At 32.3% G+C, this 22,162-nt stretch overlaps 1 protein-coding gene and 1 pseudogene across 1 annotated transcript; one reads left to right on the top strand and one right to left on the bottom strand.

Annotated features, from left to right (window-relative positions):
- Window positions 1–1,424: 1,424 nt before the first annotated feature.
- Window positions 1,425–7,065, top strand: LOC120188193 (annotated as a pseudogene).
- An 884-nt stretch (window positions 7,066–7,949) lies between these two features.
- On the bottom strand, window positions 7,950–10,495 carry LOC120188171 (NADPH-dependent aldo-keto reductase, chloroplastic-like). Its single transcript, XM_039191684.1, has 7 exons — window positions 10,272–10,495; window positions 10,113–10,163; window positions 9,746–9,822; window positions 9,281–9,368; window positions 8,707–8,982; window positions 8,359–8,607; window positions 7,950–8,254 (listed from the first exon to the last, which is right to left on the bottom strand). The coding sequence occupies exons 1-7, from the start codon at window positions 10,389–10,391 to the stop codon at window positions 8,168–8,170; spliced, it is 948 nt and encodes a 315-aa protein (XP_039047615.1). The 5' UTR covers window positions 10,392–10,495; the 3' UTR covers window positions 7,950–8,167.
- Window positions 10,496–22,162: the final 11,667 nt, after the last annotated feature.

Genomic DNA, 22,162 nt, shown 5'->3' with positions numbered 1-22,162 from the left:
ATATTGTGTTTGGTATTGGAAATGTGGTGAAACAAAATTTTCTTGGTGATTAAATTGTAGTGGAACCATTAAATTTTGAGGTTGATAACAACGTTATACATTGTGAGCAACATAAACTGGGGTTAAAGCACTTAGTTGATTACTACGCGCTAGTGACCCAACTTCACTACTTCTAGGTTCAACAACATACAATGTAACATCATCTTGCTAAACACTAATGTAAGCAATGAATCGTTCAACATCTTCATTGTCGGTTAACAAATAAACTTTACATTTTCTCTGATAAGATAGCCTAAATCCACTTAGTACTACCGCTAGTGACCCAACTTCATACTTCTAGGTTCAACAACATACATGTAACATCATCTTGCTAACACTAATGTAAGCAAGAATCGTTCAACATCTTCATTGTCGGTTAACAAATAAACTTTACATTTTCTCTGATAAGATAGCCTAAATCCACTTAGAGGCTCTAAATTCAATTTCTTTGCAACACATAACAAGAGTTTCATAAGTTAACTTTTTTTTAATGACGTTTTAGTTGAAGATTCATGGGTAAAGGCATATTGTAAAACACCATGAACATTCTCCCATGACCCTCCAAAACACAAATCTATCCAAACATGATCAACATTAGGTGATTTCATTTTACAAATTGTAAATTAATTTACTAAACAAACGAGCTATAAACTAGATATCATCACTAACTTCGAGAAAAACATACCTTTATTAAGTTAATAGTTGATAATTTGGGAGAGAAATTATTAAAAAATTATATAGAAATAAAATTATGTAAAAACAAAATTAGAGATGGGGAAGGATATCGTTCGATATTGGAACGGATGTTGTTGGATATTAGAACGGATGTCGCCGGAGAGAGTGATAGATGGAGATGAAATGAGTTGCGATTTAGGGATTTAGGTTATGAGTTGCTGCTACTGCATAGTTTATATACCCAAAACATTTGTGTTGCGAAAATAAAAGTTGTTGCGAAATTAAAATTCGTGTTGCGAATTCAAAAATCGAGTTGCGATTTAGAAAATCTTGTTGCGAAAAGGAAACTTATGTTATGAAAAATAAATTCGCGTTGCGAATTTGACTTCTGTATTGCGATTTACAAATTCGCGTTGTGATTTACATATTATCGTTGCGATTTACATATTCGCATTGCGATTTACCTATTCGCATTGCAATTTACCTATTCTGCGATTTTGGAACCTGTGTTGCGAAATTGGAGTTCGCGTTACGAATTTGTTGGTCATTTTCACAAATCCAAAAAAAATAATTAAAATCATATATTATAAGATATTTCGAGTGATCAAATCAACTTTAAATTAAAAGTAATTTTATTTTTCAAATAAAATACTTTCTATCCTTTCTGTTCGGACTTGGGAACATGGTTTGGTATTTATTGAAACTACTTGGACGTGGCAAACTGCAACCACTACATTCATTTTCTTCACTACTACTGAAACTCTACAAAGGAAAAAGGAGAAGGAAAAAAAATGAAACCTTTAAGTAGATCGACCCGACTCGGTGACACTCGCTCGCTCGCTTTAAAATTAACTCTATGGATCCTTCCCGTTCGTTTATGAGAAATGTCCAGCGCCTCATTGTCAATGTTTCATTTCCTTTCCATCTATAACCAAATTCTTGTATTCTTCATTGATTGCCTCCCCCCCCCCCTTTCAGATAATGTGGGTTTGATTTAATGTTTTAGTTAATAAAGATTGAAACAAATTGTGGGTTTTGATTAAAACAGGTGGGAACACCTGTGGTGACTCGAGCTGATGGAAGATTAGCAGTGGGGAGGCTTGGAGCTTTATGTGAACAGTTAAATATTGGAAGAAAAGGAGGACACAATGAAAATATGAGAATTTTTTATGTCCCATTGTTGCAGCATCTCAAGTAAAGGGGATTTTTGGGTTATCAAAATGGCTAAACTTTTTTTCTTCAATGAATTGCTTGCTTGCTTGCAGCTTAAGGAACTAAATTCTCAAGGGTATGAGATTATTTTGGTCACTTCGGGTGCTGTTGGTCTTGGTCGTCAAAGGCTTAGATATAGAAAATTGGTTAACAGCAGGTAGTTAAATTTGAAAAGCTTATATATTTTTGGGGTGCCATAAACAGTTATTGCGTTTTGATAAAATTTGAATGAAATGATTTCGTTTTTGTTCTGTAGCTTGGCTGATCTTCAAAACCCACAATGTGAACTTGATGGGAAGGCTTGTGCCGCGGTTGGGCAGAGTAGTTTAATGGCTCTTTATGACACCCTGTTTAGCCAGGTGGAAAAGAACACCATTTCTAATCTTGCTTATATTAAGCATTTGGTAGCTTTTTCTGTTTTTCTTTTTTCTCTTTTCTCTCTTGCTTTAATATGGTACTCCATCTCTGTGCAGCTTGATGTCTCTTCTTCGCAACATCTTGTGACTGATAACGATTTTAGGAATGGAAGTTTCCGAAAGCAACTCTCTGAAACAGTGAAATCCTTATTAGCTTTGAAAGTTATTCCTATTTTCAATGAGAATGATGCAGTCAGCACTCGAAGAGCGCCTTATGAGGTATAAATTTGATTCCTCTAAATTTGATTTTTCTCTTATTGCTCATTCTCTTGCCGCTATGTACGTGTGCTAATAGTCTTTTGGCTTTGGGTTTCAGAGGAGATTTAGCTGTTCGGTAGGTTTCTCTTATCTATCAGTTCACTGTCCACCTTGTAATATAAACAGTGCTTTGAGACTAATTAGCTTGAATGATCTAGAATTAGGGAGCTTTCAACACATTTCCATGATCGCAACGGGATATTAAGTTATTAACAGGGCAATGCAAAATCTTTTCCTGAGGTCCTTTGTAGTTATGCCTAATATTTCAAGTTTCTTCTTCTTCCTTTGCTTATGTCTCGAGTGGGAAGAAGAGAAGCTTTTCTGTTTGTCTAATTCTTCATTTTAATATGCTTTTTTGTTTGTAACACATTTATTGGAATTGTTATTTCAGGATTCTTCTGGTATATTCTGGGATAATGACAGTCTTGCAGGTCTCTTGGCTCTGGAACTACAAGCTGATCTTCTTGTTTTGTTGAGTGATGTGGAGGGTCTTTACAGTGGACCACCTAGTGATCCAAACTCGAAGCTGATCCATACGTATATAAATGAAAAACATCAAGGAGAAATAACATTTGGAGACAAGTCCAGGCTTGGTAGAGGAGGTATGACTGCAAAGGTTAATGCTGCTGTCTGCGCAGCATATGCTGGTATCCCTGTTGTCATTACTAGGTATGGCCTGGATCCAACTCCACAGACGTAGTAATAGATAATCATGCCATTAGTAATCCGTGCAGTTCAATCACCTTCTTTGATTATTGACTAAATTGAATCATGCTACTGAGATATTACAGGTTAATGAAGAAGTCTGAAGTGCTGGGTTAGCAAAACCCTATTCCAAATAATCATTAACCACCCGTCTGCGTCCTATTCAATCAATTAGATTTCTAATATCCCCTTCATTTCTTATTTTCTATAACTTGTTATTTATTTAAATATAATAACATTGCTGATTTATTGTTATCTATCACTGGGTGTCTTAATCATTTTTACTTGTTTTCTATGAATTGTTTTGTCATCTCACTTCTCATTTTGCTTTCACTTCATGTTTGAAGTGGTACTGGACATAGCTGATGCCCTCGAGGCCAATGAAAGTTTGATTAATGTTGAAAATGAAGCAGACGTTGCTGCTGCCCAGGATGATGGATGTGAGAAGTCATTAGTAGATCGTTTGGCGTTGAAGCCTGGGAAGGCAAGTTTTTGTTTATTCCTGTATTTATGTGATTGAAAACAAATCTAATCTGATATCTTCTGTTTGATATCCAAGCCTTTTCCATTAGATCTTTTACTCCAGCACATTATCCAGGTTTCATGCAGATTACCTTTTTACAGATAGCTAGTCTTGTAAAATCTATACGTGTACTTGCCGAGATGGAAGAGCCTATTGGTCAAGTTTTAAAGAAAACCGAGGTTAGGAAATCCTACAAAATGTCTAGAACTGTCAATTTACTTTGTTCATCACTTATTTTAGCCCTTACTTTGACAACCCTTGTCCCAGCTTGCAGATGGACTTATCTTGGAAAAAACATCTAGCCCTCTAGGTGTCCTGCTGATTTTATTTGAATCTCGGCCTGCCCTTGTTCAGGTAACAGAAAACAATTTTGGTCAATATAAATCCAGTCATTTAACTTATAAGGCTGCTTTGAGGATTACATGTTCATGTGAATTCATGTTTGCTTGTGAACTTGGGTTGGGCATCAGTTTCTACATGCATCTTAAGGGATAATTTGCCAAAGGATTTTGGTGGTTGATTGTGTTAAGATGAATTCCACATGATCCTCGGTCCATGAAGCAAATGTCTTTGTTCAACGCAGTTGAAATCCATTATTTCTATACTATTTCGGAGACAATGATCTACCATTGACTTTTTGTCAATATCTGCATTCTTTGGAGTTGGATTCCTTCTTCATACTATAGAGTGTACTAGATTACTTTTCTCTTTCTATATGTAACATGAGATATTGAAGTTAAGCACGATTTATGTGATGACTGATGAAATTCCTTTCATTGTTGTGTTCTCAAGCTTTGAAATATTAATTTTTATGTTGCATTTCTTTTCTGCTATTTTCACCTTAAACTCTATATTTGCATTTAAGACAGCTTCTTGATTGTTTTACCACCTTTTTCTTTCCCCTTATAATTTGATAGATTGCTTCCCTAGCCATTCGAAGTGGAAATGGCCTACTTCTGAAAGGTGGCAAAGAAGCTAAGCGATCAAATGCAATCTTGCACAAGTTTTGATCCTCTGGGTTCATTTACTGGAGTATAAGCCTTATTGCATTTCTTTCTCTTCACTACTTTTTTCTCTATATGTCAGGTCATTACTTCAGCCATCCCAAAAAACATTGGAGACAAACTAATTGGACTTGTGACTTCAAGAGAGGATATTCCTGATTTACTAAAGTTGAGTTGCAGGATTATGAGTTAATGACAATTTTTTGTGATGTGATGGTTTTAAATTATTCTACTTTGGCACAGCTTGATGATGTGATAGATCTAGTGATCCCCAGAGGCAGAAATAAGCTGGTTTCTCAAATTAAGGAATCAACAAAAATTCATGTTCTTGGTCATGCTGGTAAGAAAAATACTGTCGCTCTTTGATGCTGTGCAGAAGAACTTTATCAACCAGAACATCAATCAAACTTCGATTTTCTTTCTTTACAGATGGAATTTGTCATGTTTATGTTGACAAATCAGCTAAGGTGGATATATGCAAAGCGCATTGTTCTGGATACAAAGACAGATTATCCTGCAGCATGTAACGCAATGGTAATTCCATTTTAATCAGTTTCCTCGTTTCCAGTAAGTAAAATTGAACTACATATTTTTTTACAAATGCAGTCTGTTTCACATTCTAATTTATCCTTCACAACTCTCTTATCTTTTTACTGTTTGTATTGAAACTCTTAACCATGTTGTCTACAGGAAACACTTCTTGTACACAAGGATCTGTCAAGTAATGGTTTGCTCAATGAGCTTATTATGGTACTCCAACATGAAGTTATGCTTATACAAACAATTTTCTACCTACCTAGTACTTTCAAAATTATAGATCACTTACATTGTTCTTACATGATCATGCTGTCAACCTTTTTGAGCTATCTAATTGAAAGGGTTGTTCAAATATCAACTTTGCCCAGCAATAAAATTTTAAATACAGAATATTGTCTAATACCAAGCAACATTAATTAATTTCAGAGTAGTGGTATCCGGAGATAAGGTAAACTGGATGTTGATATACATACGAGTATGCCTTTGCAAAATTGTATGTATATGGAAAGACACCAATTTTAATTGGTGCTTGGCGATATTATGCATGACTGGAATGGAAGTAAAGCAATTTTGTGTTAAAACCATTGAGGCGTGAACATATTGTGTGTGTGTGTGTATATATAAGATTCTGTTTTGAGCCTGCTATGTTCAATGGTCTGAATGCCACTCCATTTTGTTGAGTTTATTGCATGTGGCTAAAGTTATAGTAGTTCCCCGAGGATTATCTGGACTTTAAGAGATATATCAACTACTGACGGGATTATCTGCTGCAGGGGTGATCCTTTATGGTGGACCAAGAGCAAGTTCCTTGTTAAATATTCCAGAGGCACATTCATTTCATCATGAGTGCAATTCAATGGCTTGCACAGTTGAAATTGTGGATGATGTGCAGGCTGCTATTGACCATATACATCAACATGGAAGGCATGCAATATCCCTCGGAACTCTTAATTCATTTTCTTTTCATTGATTTGTTTATTCCTGTAAATTGTTAAGCTGGCTTCCTCTAGATTCTAAGTATCTTGCTTGCTCTGCAGTTCTCACACTGATTGTATTGTCACGGAAAATCATGAAGTTGCTGAAATTTTCTTACATGGAGTTGACAGGTAGGTTTAGTTCCAAGCGGACAGTCACATAAGTGTACCGTTATCATTTCACCTCATTATTACCACAGTTTTTCATGCATTGCAAGCTTTAATATGGGTAACTCTTTTCTTCCTTGATTCTGGGATGATGGTGCTGACATTTCCATTCTACTATGTTTTTGTTACAGTGCTGCAGTTTTTCATAATGCAAGCACTCGATTTTGTGAAGGAGCCCGATTTGGACTTGGTGCTGAGGTATGCAAAATTCCAAATTCCGGCTGTTGAACTCCACAGTTGATTTTCTGACTATTTTCATTTTATGCATGGATTTTAACAGGTTGCAATAAGCACCAGCAGGATACATTCCCGAGGTCCAGCCGGAGTTGAAGGATTGTTAACTACTCGATGGTATGCGAGTTTCTGATCTTTATACCATCACAATTTTCTTAGAATAATCTTAAGTCAATAACTCGATGTGAACTTAGCTTCTATCTAATTACCTGTCTTGTTAAAATTGTAGGCTACTGAGGGGGAGTGGTCAAGTGGTGGATGGTGACAAAGGGGTTATTTACAGCCACAGGAATCTTGCTCTGTAAACTCTATTACAGTCTGTTTCTAGAGATGCAAGGAGGTGTTTCCCTTTTTTTCTTTCATGCCTACTATTAGTTTCTGTCTTGTAATATAGCTATCTGCTTAGGTAACTGCTATGGGGTCACTCTTGTTTTTACTTTAAAGTTGTTTTCCCCCTTGTTATCATATTTTATCATAATTAATGGATAAGCATTTTAGGATTCAACTTCCAGGATTGTTGGCTAGCTATGAAGGTGTGGCAGATTGAAATTCTGATAACTGGAAGTTTAAATGTAGCAATCAAATTCATTCATGAGAAAAGAAAAGTTGTATCTATATTTTGCATGAAACACACAGCAAAAAGAAACAATCTGATATATCAAATTGAAAAACTATAAACCAAAAGAAAGGGGTTTGGGGAGATGGTTTGACCTCTTTTTCATTAGCATAAACATCATGGCAGTCTATGTATATCTATAACCAGCCTGCAAAACAATGGTATATCGGGATGGTTTTACCTTTTTTTCATTAGTGGAAACTTGTTGCTGGACCGGACTCATCGCTTGTTATTTGATTTGTTGCTCAATTCAATTTGTTGTTCGTTAACTTCACCAAAAATTTTTACTTTTCTTTTAAAAATATGTAAAATCTAATAAATTAATAATAAGTTAATAATTATTTATTAATAGTTTAGTGTCTTTCTTGTTGTTTATTAAAAAATAAGTTATTAGTAGCAATTATTAATTAGAATTTCTTTTTTTAATGGAATAACTTTTTAAGATAATTATTGGAAATTTAATGAATTGCTCACGAATTTATCAAGTTGAATTGAACCTTACTCGACTCAACTCAATAATGTCTCAATCGAAGGTATAGGCACTCATGTCCAATTAAACCGAACTTTGGAAATTTTAAACAATGCCAATAACTTAATGATTATTACTGTTTTTATAGTTGTCGAGAACAGATGGGCAAATGGGGCATCGACCGGCCATAATTTGCTGATATTCATACAAATAATAGACAATTAAAAAAATAATACTAAAAACACCCCTTCTGTGTGTGTGTGTGTGTGTTTTTAGTTTCTCTTTTCCTCTTTGATCTATCTGCTTCTGCTCCATTTCTCCTGTATTGTATCGTCACTCAAATCTCACCATCCCAAAGTTCTTCGACGGTCTTGTATGCACCGGGAATCTCATGGATAAATGTATTTCCCCTGATCAGTCGAGCCTGTATAATTGAAAACGAGAACAAATTTTGGAGAAAATATACTGGAGCAAGAGTGTTATCAGAACTAATAAAATTTTTTTATGAGCAACGGTATAGCAGCTAACCTGTTCAATTTCGGAAAACTTGGCAAATAACTCATCGGGAATAGACCAAGCAAAGACATCAAAGTTCTCCTTGATCCACTCCTCATGCGTGCTCTTTGGAAGCACGCTATGGCCCATTTGCAGGCCCCAGCGGAGAGCAACTTGTGCAGCAGTTTTGCCTAATTTCTGTGCAACCATATTTAGAATTGGATGCTTAAGAACATCACTCTTGAGCCATGTTGTGCCCGGAGAACCCAGCGGTGAATAACCCTGATATATAGATCTACCACTTAGTTAATTTCGACCGGCACAATGGCAAGGACCCAAACAATAATCCACACGAAGTGGAACAAGAATTCGCATGCTCACCGTTAAGTGCACTCCCTTGGATTTGCAAAATTCACGTAGCTTACTCTGTTGCCATGAAGGATGACACTCAACCTGGTTGACGGCCGGAGGAACGCGTGCCACCTGCAGCAGATCCCCCAATTTCTTTGAAGAGAAGTTACTAACACCAATAGCCCGAGCTTTACCAGAGTCATAGAGTTCTTCCATTGCTTTCCATGTGCTAGGTAGGTCCAGCTCAAGAAAGTTCTCAGGACCAAAACCGATTGACCCTTTCTTAAACCGAGCTGGCCAGTGGATCTTCAAATCAAACACACATCCTCATATTAGCCACACTTGAAAAGCGCCAATTCAATAACACATGATGCTAAAAAATCTTACAAAATTTATTCTTAAGACAAAGAAAAGGTTGTCTACTAAAAGAACTCGGTGTTGTTGAACAAAGAAAAGAATTGGACTTGGTGTCATGCAATAGCTTCTACTTAGCATCAACATTCAATGACATAGTCTAGAAACTTCTTTTAAGCAGCACGTTCAACAGTATAAATAATAATGGCATGGGTAAGATATAGAGTAGCTATGATCAAGCACTACATACAAGGTATAAATCAACATAGTCAAGCTGAAGATCCTTCAAAGTTCGGTCTAGTGCTTCCGACACATCTTCTGGTGCATGATCAGAACACCTGTGCATAACTTGGTCTTAGAAAATAAATTTTAATAAAAAGAAGGCTTAATTCAAGTATTGAACAATAGATACATAAGGTATAACACATTTTTCATCTACGTACTTATCGTATTTTTTGGTCAAATAAATACCTAAAGTTATCATTTTTTTTAATCTAAGTACGTAAAAAAAATTAGTCAAAGTAATTGAAGTATACTATCTCTTTCATTTGAGTTCTTAAAAATTGACAAGTGATATTGATTAAAAATATTACCTGCTTTAATATGTAGATTGAAAATGGTGGTATATTTTAAGAACTAGCTTTGACAAAAAATAGCTATATTTAGGTAGTTATTTATTATATAAGCCTAGAATGAAAATTCATGATAAACGAACCAGAGTTTGGAGGTGATAAATAGCTCCTCACGTTTTACCACACCATCTTCAAACAGCTTCTTCAAAACCATACCGATCTAAAACAAACAAAGACGTGCACACACAGAAATGATCAGTACTAATAACTTAATATTCAATTAAAAAGCTAGAAGTTTATTTATTTGGCTACTATTATTTCTTCAGCATCCAAACATCGCTTTTGCACAAACAAGGCTAAAATACAAACGTTACTGGCATTAACTACACGGATATATTGCGTTTATGCGATTTTTTTCCCTTCTTAATAAAAAAGTGAAAATATTTTTAAAAACAATAAAATCTGATTCAAAACAAGGAAAATGACGGATCCAAACAGAGCGTAGTTTACCTCCTTTTCGTTTCTATATATTTGAGCGCAGTCGATATGGCGGTACCCGATCTGAATAGAAAATGAAAACAGACAGCTAAATATCGTTGTTTTTAAACATCAAATTATAAAATCAGAGAATTGCATTTCCAATTATCAACAGCGGTGACAACTATAAACCTTTACGGCAGCGGCAACGGCAGCGCCAACGAGGCCAGGTTCAGCCTGCCATGTTCCCAAGCCGACGGACGGAATCTTGGCTCCGGTGTTCAACTCGAAGAAGTTGACTGCATTCGCCATCTCGGAACAACAAACAGGAAGCGCGTAACCTCCACACAAAATGCGAAAACTTTGAAATACAGAGGAAGAGCGACTCGTGATAAGAACAGAGTGAAGCGGACGGCAGCAAACTTTTTATAAACGGAAAGACGAATATAAAATATATAATATTCAAATTAGTCTCAACCTTTATTAAAATGGCCCTTATTCTTTTTAGGGTAAAGTATAGTAATGGTCACTGAACATTTCTTAAGCTTGCATTTAGGTCCCTTAACTTTTAAAACTTGCAATACAGTCCCCCAATATTTATTCCATTTGCAATATGGTCCCTCAACTTAAACCACTGTTAGAAAATTAGGGTAACTATCATTGAACTTTTCGGGCACTTGAATTTAGGTCTCCTAACTTTTAAAACTTGTAAAATAGTCCTCAATTTCATTATAAACCCCAATTTCCAAAGTAATTCAATTTCATTCTAAATCCTAAATTCCAAAATAATTCAATTAAATTTTAAACCCCAAATTCTAAAATACTTCAATTTAAAGTTTAGAATGTAATTGAATTATTTTGGAATTTAGGGTTTAGAATGAAATTAAGGTGTTTTGAAATTTTGAACATGAATTTACTATTTGACAATATTTATTTCAATATAAATTTGAGGTCTGTTTAACTATTTATATCAATTTTGAATAACAATATGCATTGATTAAACATCCCGAATAGCAAAATGGAAGCACTCTATTCGGTATTTCAACTTCCCATAAACTCTGCTCATTTCTTCAACTTTTGACTATATGAAATTCGGAACACTCATTTGGAGCATTATGATTTAAGTACCACTATGTTCTTGCATGCTATTTTTTTATCAGATTTGAGTACCTAACCCTTCAGTGCTAACTTGCTCATTTCTTCAACTTTTGACTATGAAATTCGGAACTTGCTCATTTCTTCAACTTTTGACTATATGAAATTCGGAACACTCATTGGAGCATTATGATTTAAGTACCACTATGTTCTGCATGCTATTTTTATCAGATTTGAGTACTAACCCTTCAGTGCTTTACAGTGCGATCATTTATGATTCACCTGAATTTGCTCATACATGATCATTTATGATTTAGTAGAATCAATGGTTTAGAAGGAAATTGAATTACTTTGGAAATTGGGGTTTATAATGAAATTAAGGACTGTTTTACAAGTTTTAAAAGTTGGGAGACCTAAATTCAAGTGTCTGAAAAGTTTAATGACCGATTATATAATTTACCTTAATTTTCTAACCGTGGTTTAAGTTGGGGGACCATATTGCAAACGGAATAAATGTTAGGGGACTGTATTGTAAGTTTTAAAAGTTAGGGGACCTAAATGAAAGCTTCAGAAATGTTCAGTGACCATTACTATACTTTACCCTTCTTTTTATTATCATTATTAAGATATTTTCAGCCTAATATTTATTTTATGATATAAAGTTTTTTAACATTTGTCTGGGGTGTAAACGAGCCGAGTCGAGTTCGAGTAGTGCTGAGCTCGACTTGATTCGAAAACTCTGAAATGAAGCTCGACTCGACTCGAAAACTCGCGAGCTTAAAATTTTCAAACTCGACTTGAACTCGAAATCCTGAACTGAAGCTCGTAAGTAGCTCGAAAAGGCTAAAAATGAGAAAAAAATTCTTAAACTTAATTCGACTGAAACCTCAAACTCGAACCTGAACCTTAAATACATGAAAATCTTACAGTATTTAAAAAAATCAATACATAAATGTTAATATTGTTAATAATTTATTTTTTAAAAATAAAATCTTAATATATTATGTTTTTGAGCTGCTCACGAGCTTTTCGAGTCGAATATCAAGTAGCTCGTTTCGGCTTGTTAAGAACTCGAGTCGAGCTCGAGCTCGACTCGAGTCCATTCGATTCGAGTATTTATCGAGCCTTGATCGAGTCGATCTCGAGTAGCTCGCGATCTGTCTCGTCTTATTTACAGCCTTAGTCTGCATAGTTATTTTACTCTTATTTTTTAGAGTATTTTTTATTTCTAATATTTTCTTTTAAAATAAAATATTTTTAATTTAAAATGTTAAGTACTTATTAATTAATCATCTTCATATAGGGAGATTTTTTATCTCAAAATAAAATATTAAATCAAAATATAAAATAATATGAATTAAAATAATTATTTAGTTAAGTGTTAAAATATTGTTTCGACATTATGCGAATATAAAAACGGATATATATATATATATATAAAAGTGTTAAAATCCACCGGCCATTGGACCATTTCATTTTAGTCGGGAATTGGTCAGGTGGTCCTATGCCTATTTTAATCACATCCAAATCAATTTTTACATCCAAATCAATTTTAATGATTAAAAATTGATTTGGATGTGAGTAAAATAGGCATAGGACCACCTGACCAATTCCCGACCAAAATGAAATGGTCCAATGGCCGGTGGATTTTCACCTTGAGCCCAATTTCACTATTCTGGAAGAAGTCCAAAAATAGTATTGAATCATATTAGTAATTTATTATATATTATTAAAATAAAAATATGATATTATTTATTATTATTATTATAATATTTTATTAACTAAAATTGTAAAAATTAAGTATTGAATTTGAAATTTTGACTCAATGATAATGTGCGCCTATACTATCCAAGAAGTTTGGGTTTAGATCCCCAAACATTTTTCTGTTAAATAAAAATAACTAATTTTATTAAAAAAATTATAATTATAATGAATTGTATCAACATAACTATAAACTAAACATATAATTAAAATATTTTAATAAAATGCACTTTTTATTATTAATAAGTGTTTGACTTAGTTTAACGGTTAGGTGCTCTTAAATCTTCCTTTTCTAAATTAGAATTTCTTCATTCTCATTTTATTTTCATCGTTATTGTGTCTTCATTTTATTGGATTAAATTTATTAAATTATTTTTAATTAAAAATATGATCAAATTAATAAAATATATAAGTAGTGAAGATTAAATATATTATTATATTATTTTTTTATTCTTCATGTCAATAATTTCATTAATAATTAATAATCAATAACTTGATTATTACATAATTTTTTTATATGTCATGTCAATAGTTTAGTTAATAATTTTTAAAGATGTTAATCATTTTTAAAGTGGGGTTAATATTCTTATAAAATTACATTAAATTAAGTTTTAATATTTTTATATTAATTGCTAACCACCTATAGAGTAAGTGGTTAAAAACTCTCTGTTGACACTTCTTATTTTCTTTAAGTTGTGAGTTCAATATTTATTAAGAACAAAATTCTCCTTTCTTTCTCCTAGGTAAAAATTGTCAAAAGAATATTTTTTATATTAACATTATAACAAATTAAGAAAACTGGGTATGATGTTTTCTTAAGTTTTTTGAGATGTTTGAAAAACTTTTAGTTATTTCATATAACGTATGATGAAAGATAGAATTGCGAGACTTATTAATTGATTAAATGATGAAGAATATTTATATTAGTATCTTGTACGAGTTTAAATTTCAATAATAATATAATATTTTTTAAAATAAAAAATTGAACAAAATTTTCTTTAGATAGGGATAAGGGAAAGTTTCGTAAAATAGTTTTTTAAGTGGATGGAAACAAATTTTGAGATATTAATTTTTTTAAGAATGTTAATATTTTTATAAAATTGTATTATTTTTATTTTATATCTTTTTATATTAAAATTATAAAAGAATTCTTTGAGAAAAAAATTGGGTATCCAATAACACCCCTTTAACAAGCTTTTAATTAAATATTTTTTCCTTTGTGATTTTTGAGATGTTTGATAATATTTCGGTTGGTTTCTGTAGTGCAAGAAAAAGGAAGAAGAAAAATTCATAATTATGACATACTTCCATGGACCACTTGTTACTTTGTTGCCATTTAGCGAGTCGGTTTCCCTATTCGTTCCCATGTAATAATTGTATCTTTTGAGTGTGTGGAGGCAAATTCTTTTGATTGGATAAAATATATATTCAATTCATTCCCATCCAACTCAGTTGGTAGAGTAGAATGTTCTTAACTTTGAGGTCGTGGGATCGAGTCCCACAAAGGGCATTTTATAATTCAGAGTTCTCTTACGAAAGTTGCTCTCAATCTGGTGTTGGGGGTAGCCTACTATCTTACCTCCCCTTACCCCATATATATATGGGAAAAAGGGACAGCCAAACAAACATGTTATCATGATTAACAAGTTAATTTTTTGAATTAAATTAAAATTAGGACTAAATTGATGGAATATTTAAGTAGTGAATATCAAATATATAATTATGTTATTTTTTAACTGCACATCAATATTTTCGTCATCTGTCAACACATTTTTTTAATGGTTAACTATTGTCAAATATATAAATAACGCTGATCAAATATATAATTATGTCAATTTAGACCTTTAATTTAACTATTGTTTGATTAAAAATATTGAAAATTTGATAGATAAAGTAAAAGAAGTTAATAGTTATTGGTATAGTTTACTCTCAATCTTTTAGAGAGTGAAGATATTTTTTAAGTAATGTTAATATTTTTATAAAATGGTATTAATTTTTTTAGTTTTTTTATATGAAATTTAGAAAAGAAACTTTTTAGACAAAATTTAGGCGGGACGTAAGCCTTTTGCGTCCACTCTTACCGAGATTATTATTATTATTATTTGAAAATTCTTACATATATTATTATTTCGATAATATAAGATAATTATAAGATAATATTTTTTAAATAAAATTAGTTATTGATAATATACAAATTGAAGACATAACTATTCAAATTTGAAATTTTATATAAAAAAATAACAGGCTCTTTTATTATTAAGTTCACTTAATGATTCCTTATATGGCAACTAAAATGATGATATTTGGTAGGATTTTTCTGATGCAAGCACTTACTCAAGGGCTAATTTCTCTGGTTTATGCATGTCTCTTCCACTGAAATGTAATGTTTGATCCACATTCCACTGCACAATTAAAGACGTAAACTATTCTTAAATTTAAAATATTTCTCTTTTTAATTCATTTGCACATAATCCCATCATTTGTTTCTTTGAGAATATAATATTTTTCTACTTAATAAAAAAATCGAATGTTAGAATTTTAAAAAATACATATTAAATTTGAATTATTTTGTTGATATATTAATATTATTCTACTTTTATTTTATTGTTACATGTATTAATTATTAATCACCTAACTCTATCAAGTTGCTTGATATCATAGGACCATGTATCAATATTTAGAAGGGAACAAGATAAAAAAGTTTCAAAATCTTATCGTCGGAGAGGTAGTGGTCGTCGAAATTTGTGGGATTCCATGGGAACGATCGGCTGCCAGGATTTTTAAGTATTTTAGGAGTGGCAACCAAGATACACGTGAGAGAGGAGGTAGACGAGGTGATTGAGTAGAATTAGGGCTAGATTCGAGTTTGATCCAGATCCAAGTCTTTGGTCTGCTAAGGTATGAGTCGTTTAGGGGTAGATGAGTAGATGAATATTGGACTCTCGATGGGTTTTAGGTCGCAAGTTTGGATGATGGTTGTGTACATGATATTTTGATTATTAAATTTATTATTATCTTAATTTATATATTTATAATATATTAATATCCTTGAATATTATTGATAAATACCCATAATTAATTATTATTATTATTATTATGGGAACAATAATTGGTATGAAATTTGATAGATATTCATGTGATGAATACGTGAATGAGATACAAATCAAATTCATATGTATTTATTAAGAACAAATATTAGATTAACTCGTTTTGAGATTAATACATGGATCAATGCCATATATTAATCTTCAACAGTTATGTCATTTAAATCTTTAGACATAAAATTACTATTGTTATCAATATGATGATTATTATGCTTTGAGATAGTAAAAAATTGTCTTTAATTTAACGATATAAATGTTATACTTGAACATGACAAGAATCATATAGTGAAATGTGGGTGGTTAAGATGAAATTTACCCCTTTTATCATAAGAAAGATATCTTAGAGTCCCTCGATAATTGAGACTGAAAAATGTATTATCGTGCTCATATAAATTGATGGAGATCAATGTTATTTGTTTAGTCAATTCAATTGGGCATCGAGAAATATAAGGTTGACATTTTCTATATCGTATATTCTATCAAAATATCATGAGATCAAAGGATTATGATAAGAGATGCATTAAGGTTGTCTCGAATCATGAACTTTTCATTTAACTTGGGTAGTCATAATGTCTTGTTAGAGGCCACTTATAACTTGTACAATCAAATATGATTTTTTATTTACTACCAATGTTAATTGAACCTATAGGATCACACGTTAAGAACATATAAAAATGGTTGTGGATATAACCCTCAATAATAATTTAAGATACTGAGATAATTTTAAATCACAATGTAAATGATTATTTATTATCCGAATTTAATTTAAAGAAGTTAAATTTGTAGTCTTATGATTAGGGCTTTAAATGAGACAAGATAGATCACGAGTTACTTAAGATCGACTCGGTCAAAGTTCGGTCAACTCTCGAATTGAATGGACTCGACTCGAGCTCGAACTCGAACTCGACTCGAATTCTTAATGAGTTGAAATGAGTTACTTCATAACATACTCCAGAAACTCGCGAGCAACTAAAAAAATAGATTTTTAGATTTTTAAATTAAATTATTAAGAATATTAACATTTATATGTTGTTCTTCTTTTGTAAAAAAAATACATTATAAGGTTTTTATGTACTTAAGGTTCAAGTTTGAGCTAAGTCTAAGAATATTTTTAGTTGAAGTTTGTTCGAGTTCGAATTGAGCTTCATATTTTTTATTTTGAGTTCCAATCGAGTTTCATTTTTTATTTCGAGTTTGAGTCGAGCTTGACAATTTTAAACTCGTAAGTTTTCGATTCGAGTCGAACTCAGTTTTACACTTTTCGAGTTTAGTCAAGCTCGGCAATATTCAAGCTCGACTTGGCTCGTTTACAGTTTCACTTATGATATATATATATTTTTTATTTGATTCGAAAAATAATATTAAATAAATAATAATATCAAATAATCTTTAATTAGGATTTGATTGAATTTAAATTTCTTATCAGATAAGAAGGAATATAATTTAAATTAGTATTTATTTTAAAAGAGTTTTTAATAAGTAATAATTAAATTATTATTTAATTTAAAAAGAATTTTAAATTAATAACAATTAATTTAATCTAAGATAAAAAAACGGTGAACTTAACCTAATGCTAATCAAGTCATATATATTAATAATATATGCATAGGGTTTTAGGTTAATGTACCTTTCCGTCGTCCTTAAACAAAAGGCTTTTTTCATCCGTTTTAAAGAAACCCACATAATTGTTTTTAAGAAAAACACTATAGCAGAATTGTTCTACAGCAACGTGTTTAGCGGCGTTTTGAGAGTAAATGCCATTAACTTTAAACATATAGCGACGTTTAAATTTCAAATGCCACAAAATGGTAACTTTAGCGGCGGTTTTGTACAAACTCCGCAATAGGGTTCATATATAGTGACATTTTTCAACAAACGCCGCAATAGAGTAGTACGATAGCGGCATTTTTTATACAAACGCCGTAATAGGGTTCATCTATAGTGGCTTTTTTTCAACAAACGCCGCAACAGAGTAATACTTTAGTTGTGTTTTTATATAAATGTTGTAATAGGGTTCATCTATGGTGGCATTTTTTCAACAAACGTCGCAATATAGTAGTACTTTAGCGGTGTTTTTATTCAAATGCCATAATAGGGTTCATATTTGGTGGTGTTTTTCAATAAACACCGCAATATAGTAGTACTTTAGCGGTATTTTTATACAAACGCCGCAATAGGGTTAATCTATATTGGCATTTAAAAAAAAAAACGCCGCAATAGAGTAGTACTTTAGTGGCGTTTTTTACAAATGTCGCAATAGTTTGTTATATTTGTGGCAATTGGTTTTAAAAACACCGTAAATTTTAAGTATAACCTTATTTGATTTCTATTTCATGTAAAAAGTTTAGAAAACCCTAAAATTTTAAAACCCTTTTTGTTTAAGCTCTCCCTTCCTCATTCTCTACACTGTCGCCTCTCCCTTAGAGACCAAAACCCCACGTGGCCTTGAAACCCCCGAAGGCTCTAGGAGGCCACCTTGAAACACCGTTCACCGGTGTATCTCTATCTGTACGACCGACAACTTGAAAAAGATTAACATATAATGAACTTATAACTATTTTTATACACTCTCTCGTACAACTCTCTTCCCTCTTTAAATTTAGTGTTCTACTTCTTCAAATCACTACTTTTTACACGGTTAATTTTTTAAATTTTAGTTGTTGTTAGGGGTTCTACAACTCTAAACATATCGCGGCGTTTTTATAAAAATGCCATTAAAAGATAGTAGTATAATGACGTTTTTGAGACAAACGCCGCGATATAATTGTACATTACCGCCGTTTGTAATAAAAAACGCCACAAAAACACGTTCAATTGTGGCGTTTATTAGTAGAAACGCCGCTAAGGGATAAATATATGCTCCGCCCTTTTCCCCTGCCCAATCCCTAAAATAATTTAAACTATTCGAGCAAGCTTCTTCTCTGGTACAAGAGTGGGCCTCTCACGATTCCAAGTGATTCAATTTAAGTAAATTAGAGGCGTGGCTGCCTGCTTAATTCATGAAGAACTCTAGTTGGTATCGAAGACCATTTTTGCTTGCTTTGAACTTTTTTAAGGACTTCATCTAAAGTTCTTTTGATATGTTTTGACTTTCAAATAAGTATTTAAATTATTTTTTATAGTATGTTTTAAAATTTGTTTGTTGGATGCAACAGAACATAAAAAAACAGTGGCATCTTGAAAAATGTCTTCATTGTTGACCTTGCAAGTCTTTAACCAAGCTGCCTGTTGATTCGTAAAAGAAAATCGTGATATCAAAAAAATAAAAAGAAAATCGTGATTCTAAATATCTCATCCTAAAATCTTGATTTTAAGGTAAAATTGCATAAAATATCTGTGTTTCAATTCTTGTGTAGGAGCTGATTAGTTTTGTGCTTTTCTCGTAGCCTAGAAACTGGTTAGCAGCCGTCTTAATCAAAGAGTGGTGTGGTACCAATTAAGAATTCAATTGTCATTCTCCATCTGCCTGGAACTTGAGTGGTCTTTGAACAGCAATGTGATTAGATCATAATGTAGCATGTAGTGTGATTGAATCAGTCCGAGGATTAACTAAAAGCAAAACGTCATTGCTTCTTTTAGTAATGAATGCATTGTATCATCAATTACGAAGAACAAGTGTACACGATTGAATTTTGGATTTTAAACACAATTTCCCTAATTCCCGAGTAGCATCTATTTTAAACACTGATTTATAGTCATATAAGTGTTTGTTTATGAATGGTTTATCTAGGTTTTCTTTTAACAAGAACAGAAAATTTATGCTACTCGCGGTTTATAATCAGCAGAGGATTATGTTGGCTTATGTTCTTATGTGTGAGAAGTTTATGTTTTTACACTGTTTGTTCCTTACATAAATTTGTTGCCTAATTGAAATATCTACTTCACAGAACATTGCTTTATGTTACCTGCTGAAAGTTGAGGTGTCGTCAAGCATTACTTAAATCAAGTGCTCCCTCATGTTAAGCCTTGTTAGATTCTGCTTTGTTAGCTTCGCTTGTCGTACTGTCCTTTAAGTTTTAACATTTATGTCTGTTTAGCCTTTGGTATCATGATTTGCCTAATTTGTCTTTCTGCTTGTAGCTTGTTACTGATTGAATCCATCCAAGCTATTGGGAATCTTGCTGGGGTTTGCGAACTCACTTTCCTGGTAAGTTCCATATAACTTACGTATTTAAAGTTAATATTTGTTGTGGAAAGGAAACTGGTTCATACAAGAAAAGAGCTGCAAGATACTTGCCTTGATACATCAAGGTACAAAACTAAAGGAATTAGTTGACTGGATTTGCACGCAGGTTAGTTTATTACTTTCTATTCTGTTTTCTTCAGTATGCAATGCATCGTTCATTCTGTTGGCTGGAAGATATTGACTGCCTTGACTCTCTATGATTTTACATGCACTCAATTTTGGGTGCCTTCAATTTTGACTTTAATTATACAGGGGCTAGGATATTGATTTGATAATTAACTTTGATTATTTAGTAGTTAATTTCACTTTGTGTGTTTGTTTTCGTTTCAAGCTGGTATTGGAGTTTAATATAAAGATAGGGATTATGAGTTTTGTTATGACAATAGAAATGATTTGATTTTCAATAACAATGTAAATGAAAAATTAGTTAAAGCCATTAATAGCAAGCTTAGTTAGTTACATCTGTTATCCTCTCAAGAAGAAGAAAGCTTCTTCCTAGCAAATACTCAAAACTAAAGTTGATCCTTAAGATGCAATTGAATGGTTGCATTTCTAAGCAAACTAAAAGACATCCTACAAATAGACCCTTTCATTGTTAACAAATAGACCCTTTTGTTGTTAAAAAGACATTCAATGCATATCATATCCAACTTCAATTACCATATATAATATCTATTTCGCAAGTTATCCATGCTCCTATTGTCATTTCTTACCAAGTAGTTATTTCTTTCATCATTATGGATTGTAGGCACCTTACCTTATAGTCTCATAACTATATGTATAATATGTATGTTATGACGTAATTCATGACCGCTAGTCAAATAATATCACGAATACCCTAACAATTATACTTAAACAATACTCAAGAGAACATATTATTAAATTTTCTATTACAATCTCAGCCTATCTTAAAATTTCTGGCTCAATAGTATCGGTACCCCCTACCATGGTATCGATACTACTATACTATGGTACCGATACTCTATTACAGTATCGATAGCATTTTTGCATTCTGTTATCAATGATATCGATACTTTCCTCATAGTATCGATACCCTCCTCGGTATCGATACTACTTGCATAAGTATCGATACTGCTCAGCTGATTCTTCCCATTTTAGCCTATAGTATCGATACTGCTCAGTCTTTTCCACTTAAAATGCTTGGGAGGGTGGACTGGTAACTCTTTTACGCAATTGTTGGAGTTTCTAGGAGAAATGTTTCCTTTTGCAAAAATCCCTCAATCATGCAAAGATATGAAGAAATTATAAAAGATTTGGATCTTGGACATGAGAAAATTCATAGTTGTCCGAATGATTGTATGTTGTATTGGGTGATAAAAAAAATCAGGAGTCTTGTCATGTATGCGAACTCAATACTAATGAAATTTCTTAATCTTTTATATTTCTCAATACTAATATATTTTATAGTGAGTTCAAAGAAGTCTTGAGATCTTGTGCACGCTCCCGAAGATTATATCAACGAGAGATACATAAGTTATTCATAGAAACTTTTCATTAATGGTTCGACAGACGGTAAGCAACTAAATCATTCCATATAGATATAAATAATATATAAGTCTTGCCTTTTCATATTGACATCAATGCAAATTAATTCACAATTCATGTGTAATAGGTTTGGAGTGGTAGAGAAGTTAGTGAAGATGTTAAATGACTTTCTCAAGGTCTGAATAGAATTGTTAAAAGATATAATGACTTCCTCATTAATGGGTTCATGTTCAAAATGAAATCTCGTGAAAGATTAAGGAGGACACAAAATTGTGGAGTAGTAGTTATTTCTTTAACTACAATTTATGTTAGTTTCAGGGGCAATCATCCTTTGGAGGGAGATGTAGATTATTATAGAATTCTTACGGACATTATTGAGTTAGATTATTATGGAAAATGAAAGGTTGTGATGTTTCGGTGTGACTAGGTTG

Source organism: Hibiscus syriacus, unplaced genomic scaffold (assembly GCF_006381635.1).
Source record: "Hibiscus syriacus cultivar Baekdansim isolate YM2019G1 unplaced genomic scaffold, ASM638163v2 tig00116939_pilon, whole genome shotgun sequence".
In the NCBI taxonomy this organism is placed as follows: Eukaryota; Viridiplantae; Streptophyta; class Magnoliopsida; order Malvales; family Malvaceae; genus Hibiscus; species Hibiscus syriacus.
The sequence above is the reverse complement of the archived record's forward strand: the minus strand, read 5'-3'. Positions and strand labels throughout refer to the sequence as shown.

Coding starts and splice junctions, on each gene's coding strand:
- LOC120188171 (XM_039191684.1), bottom strand. CDS start 10,391: ATGGCGAATGCAGTCAACTTCTTCGAGTTGAACACCGGAGCCAAGATT. Junction 8,983..9,280: donor ACTATGTTGATTTATACCTT/GTATGTAGTGCT, acceptor TTTGATTTGAAG/ATCCACTGGCCAGCTCGGTT. Junction 8,608..8,706: donor CCAAGGGAGTGCACTTAACG/GTGAGCATGCGA, acceptor TCTATATATCAG/GGTTATTCACCGCTGGGTTC.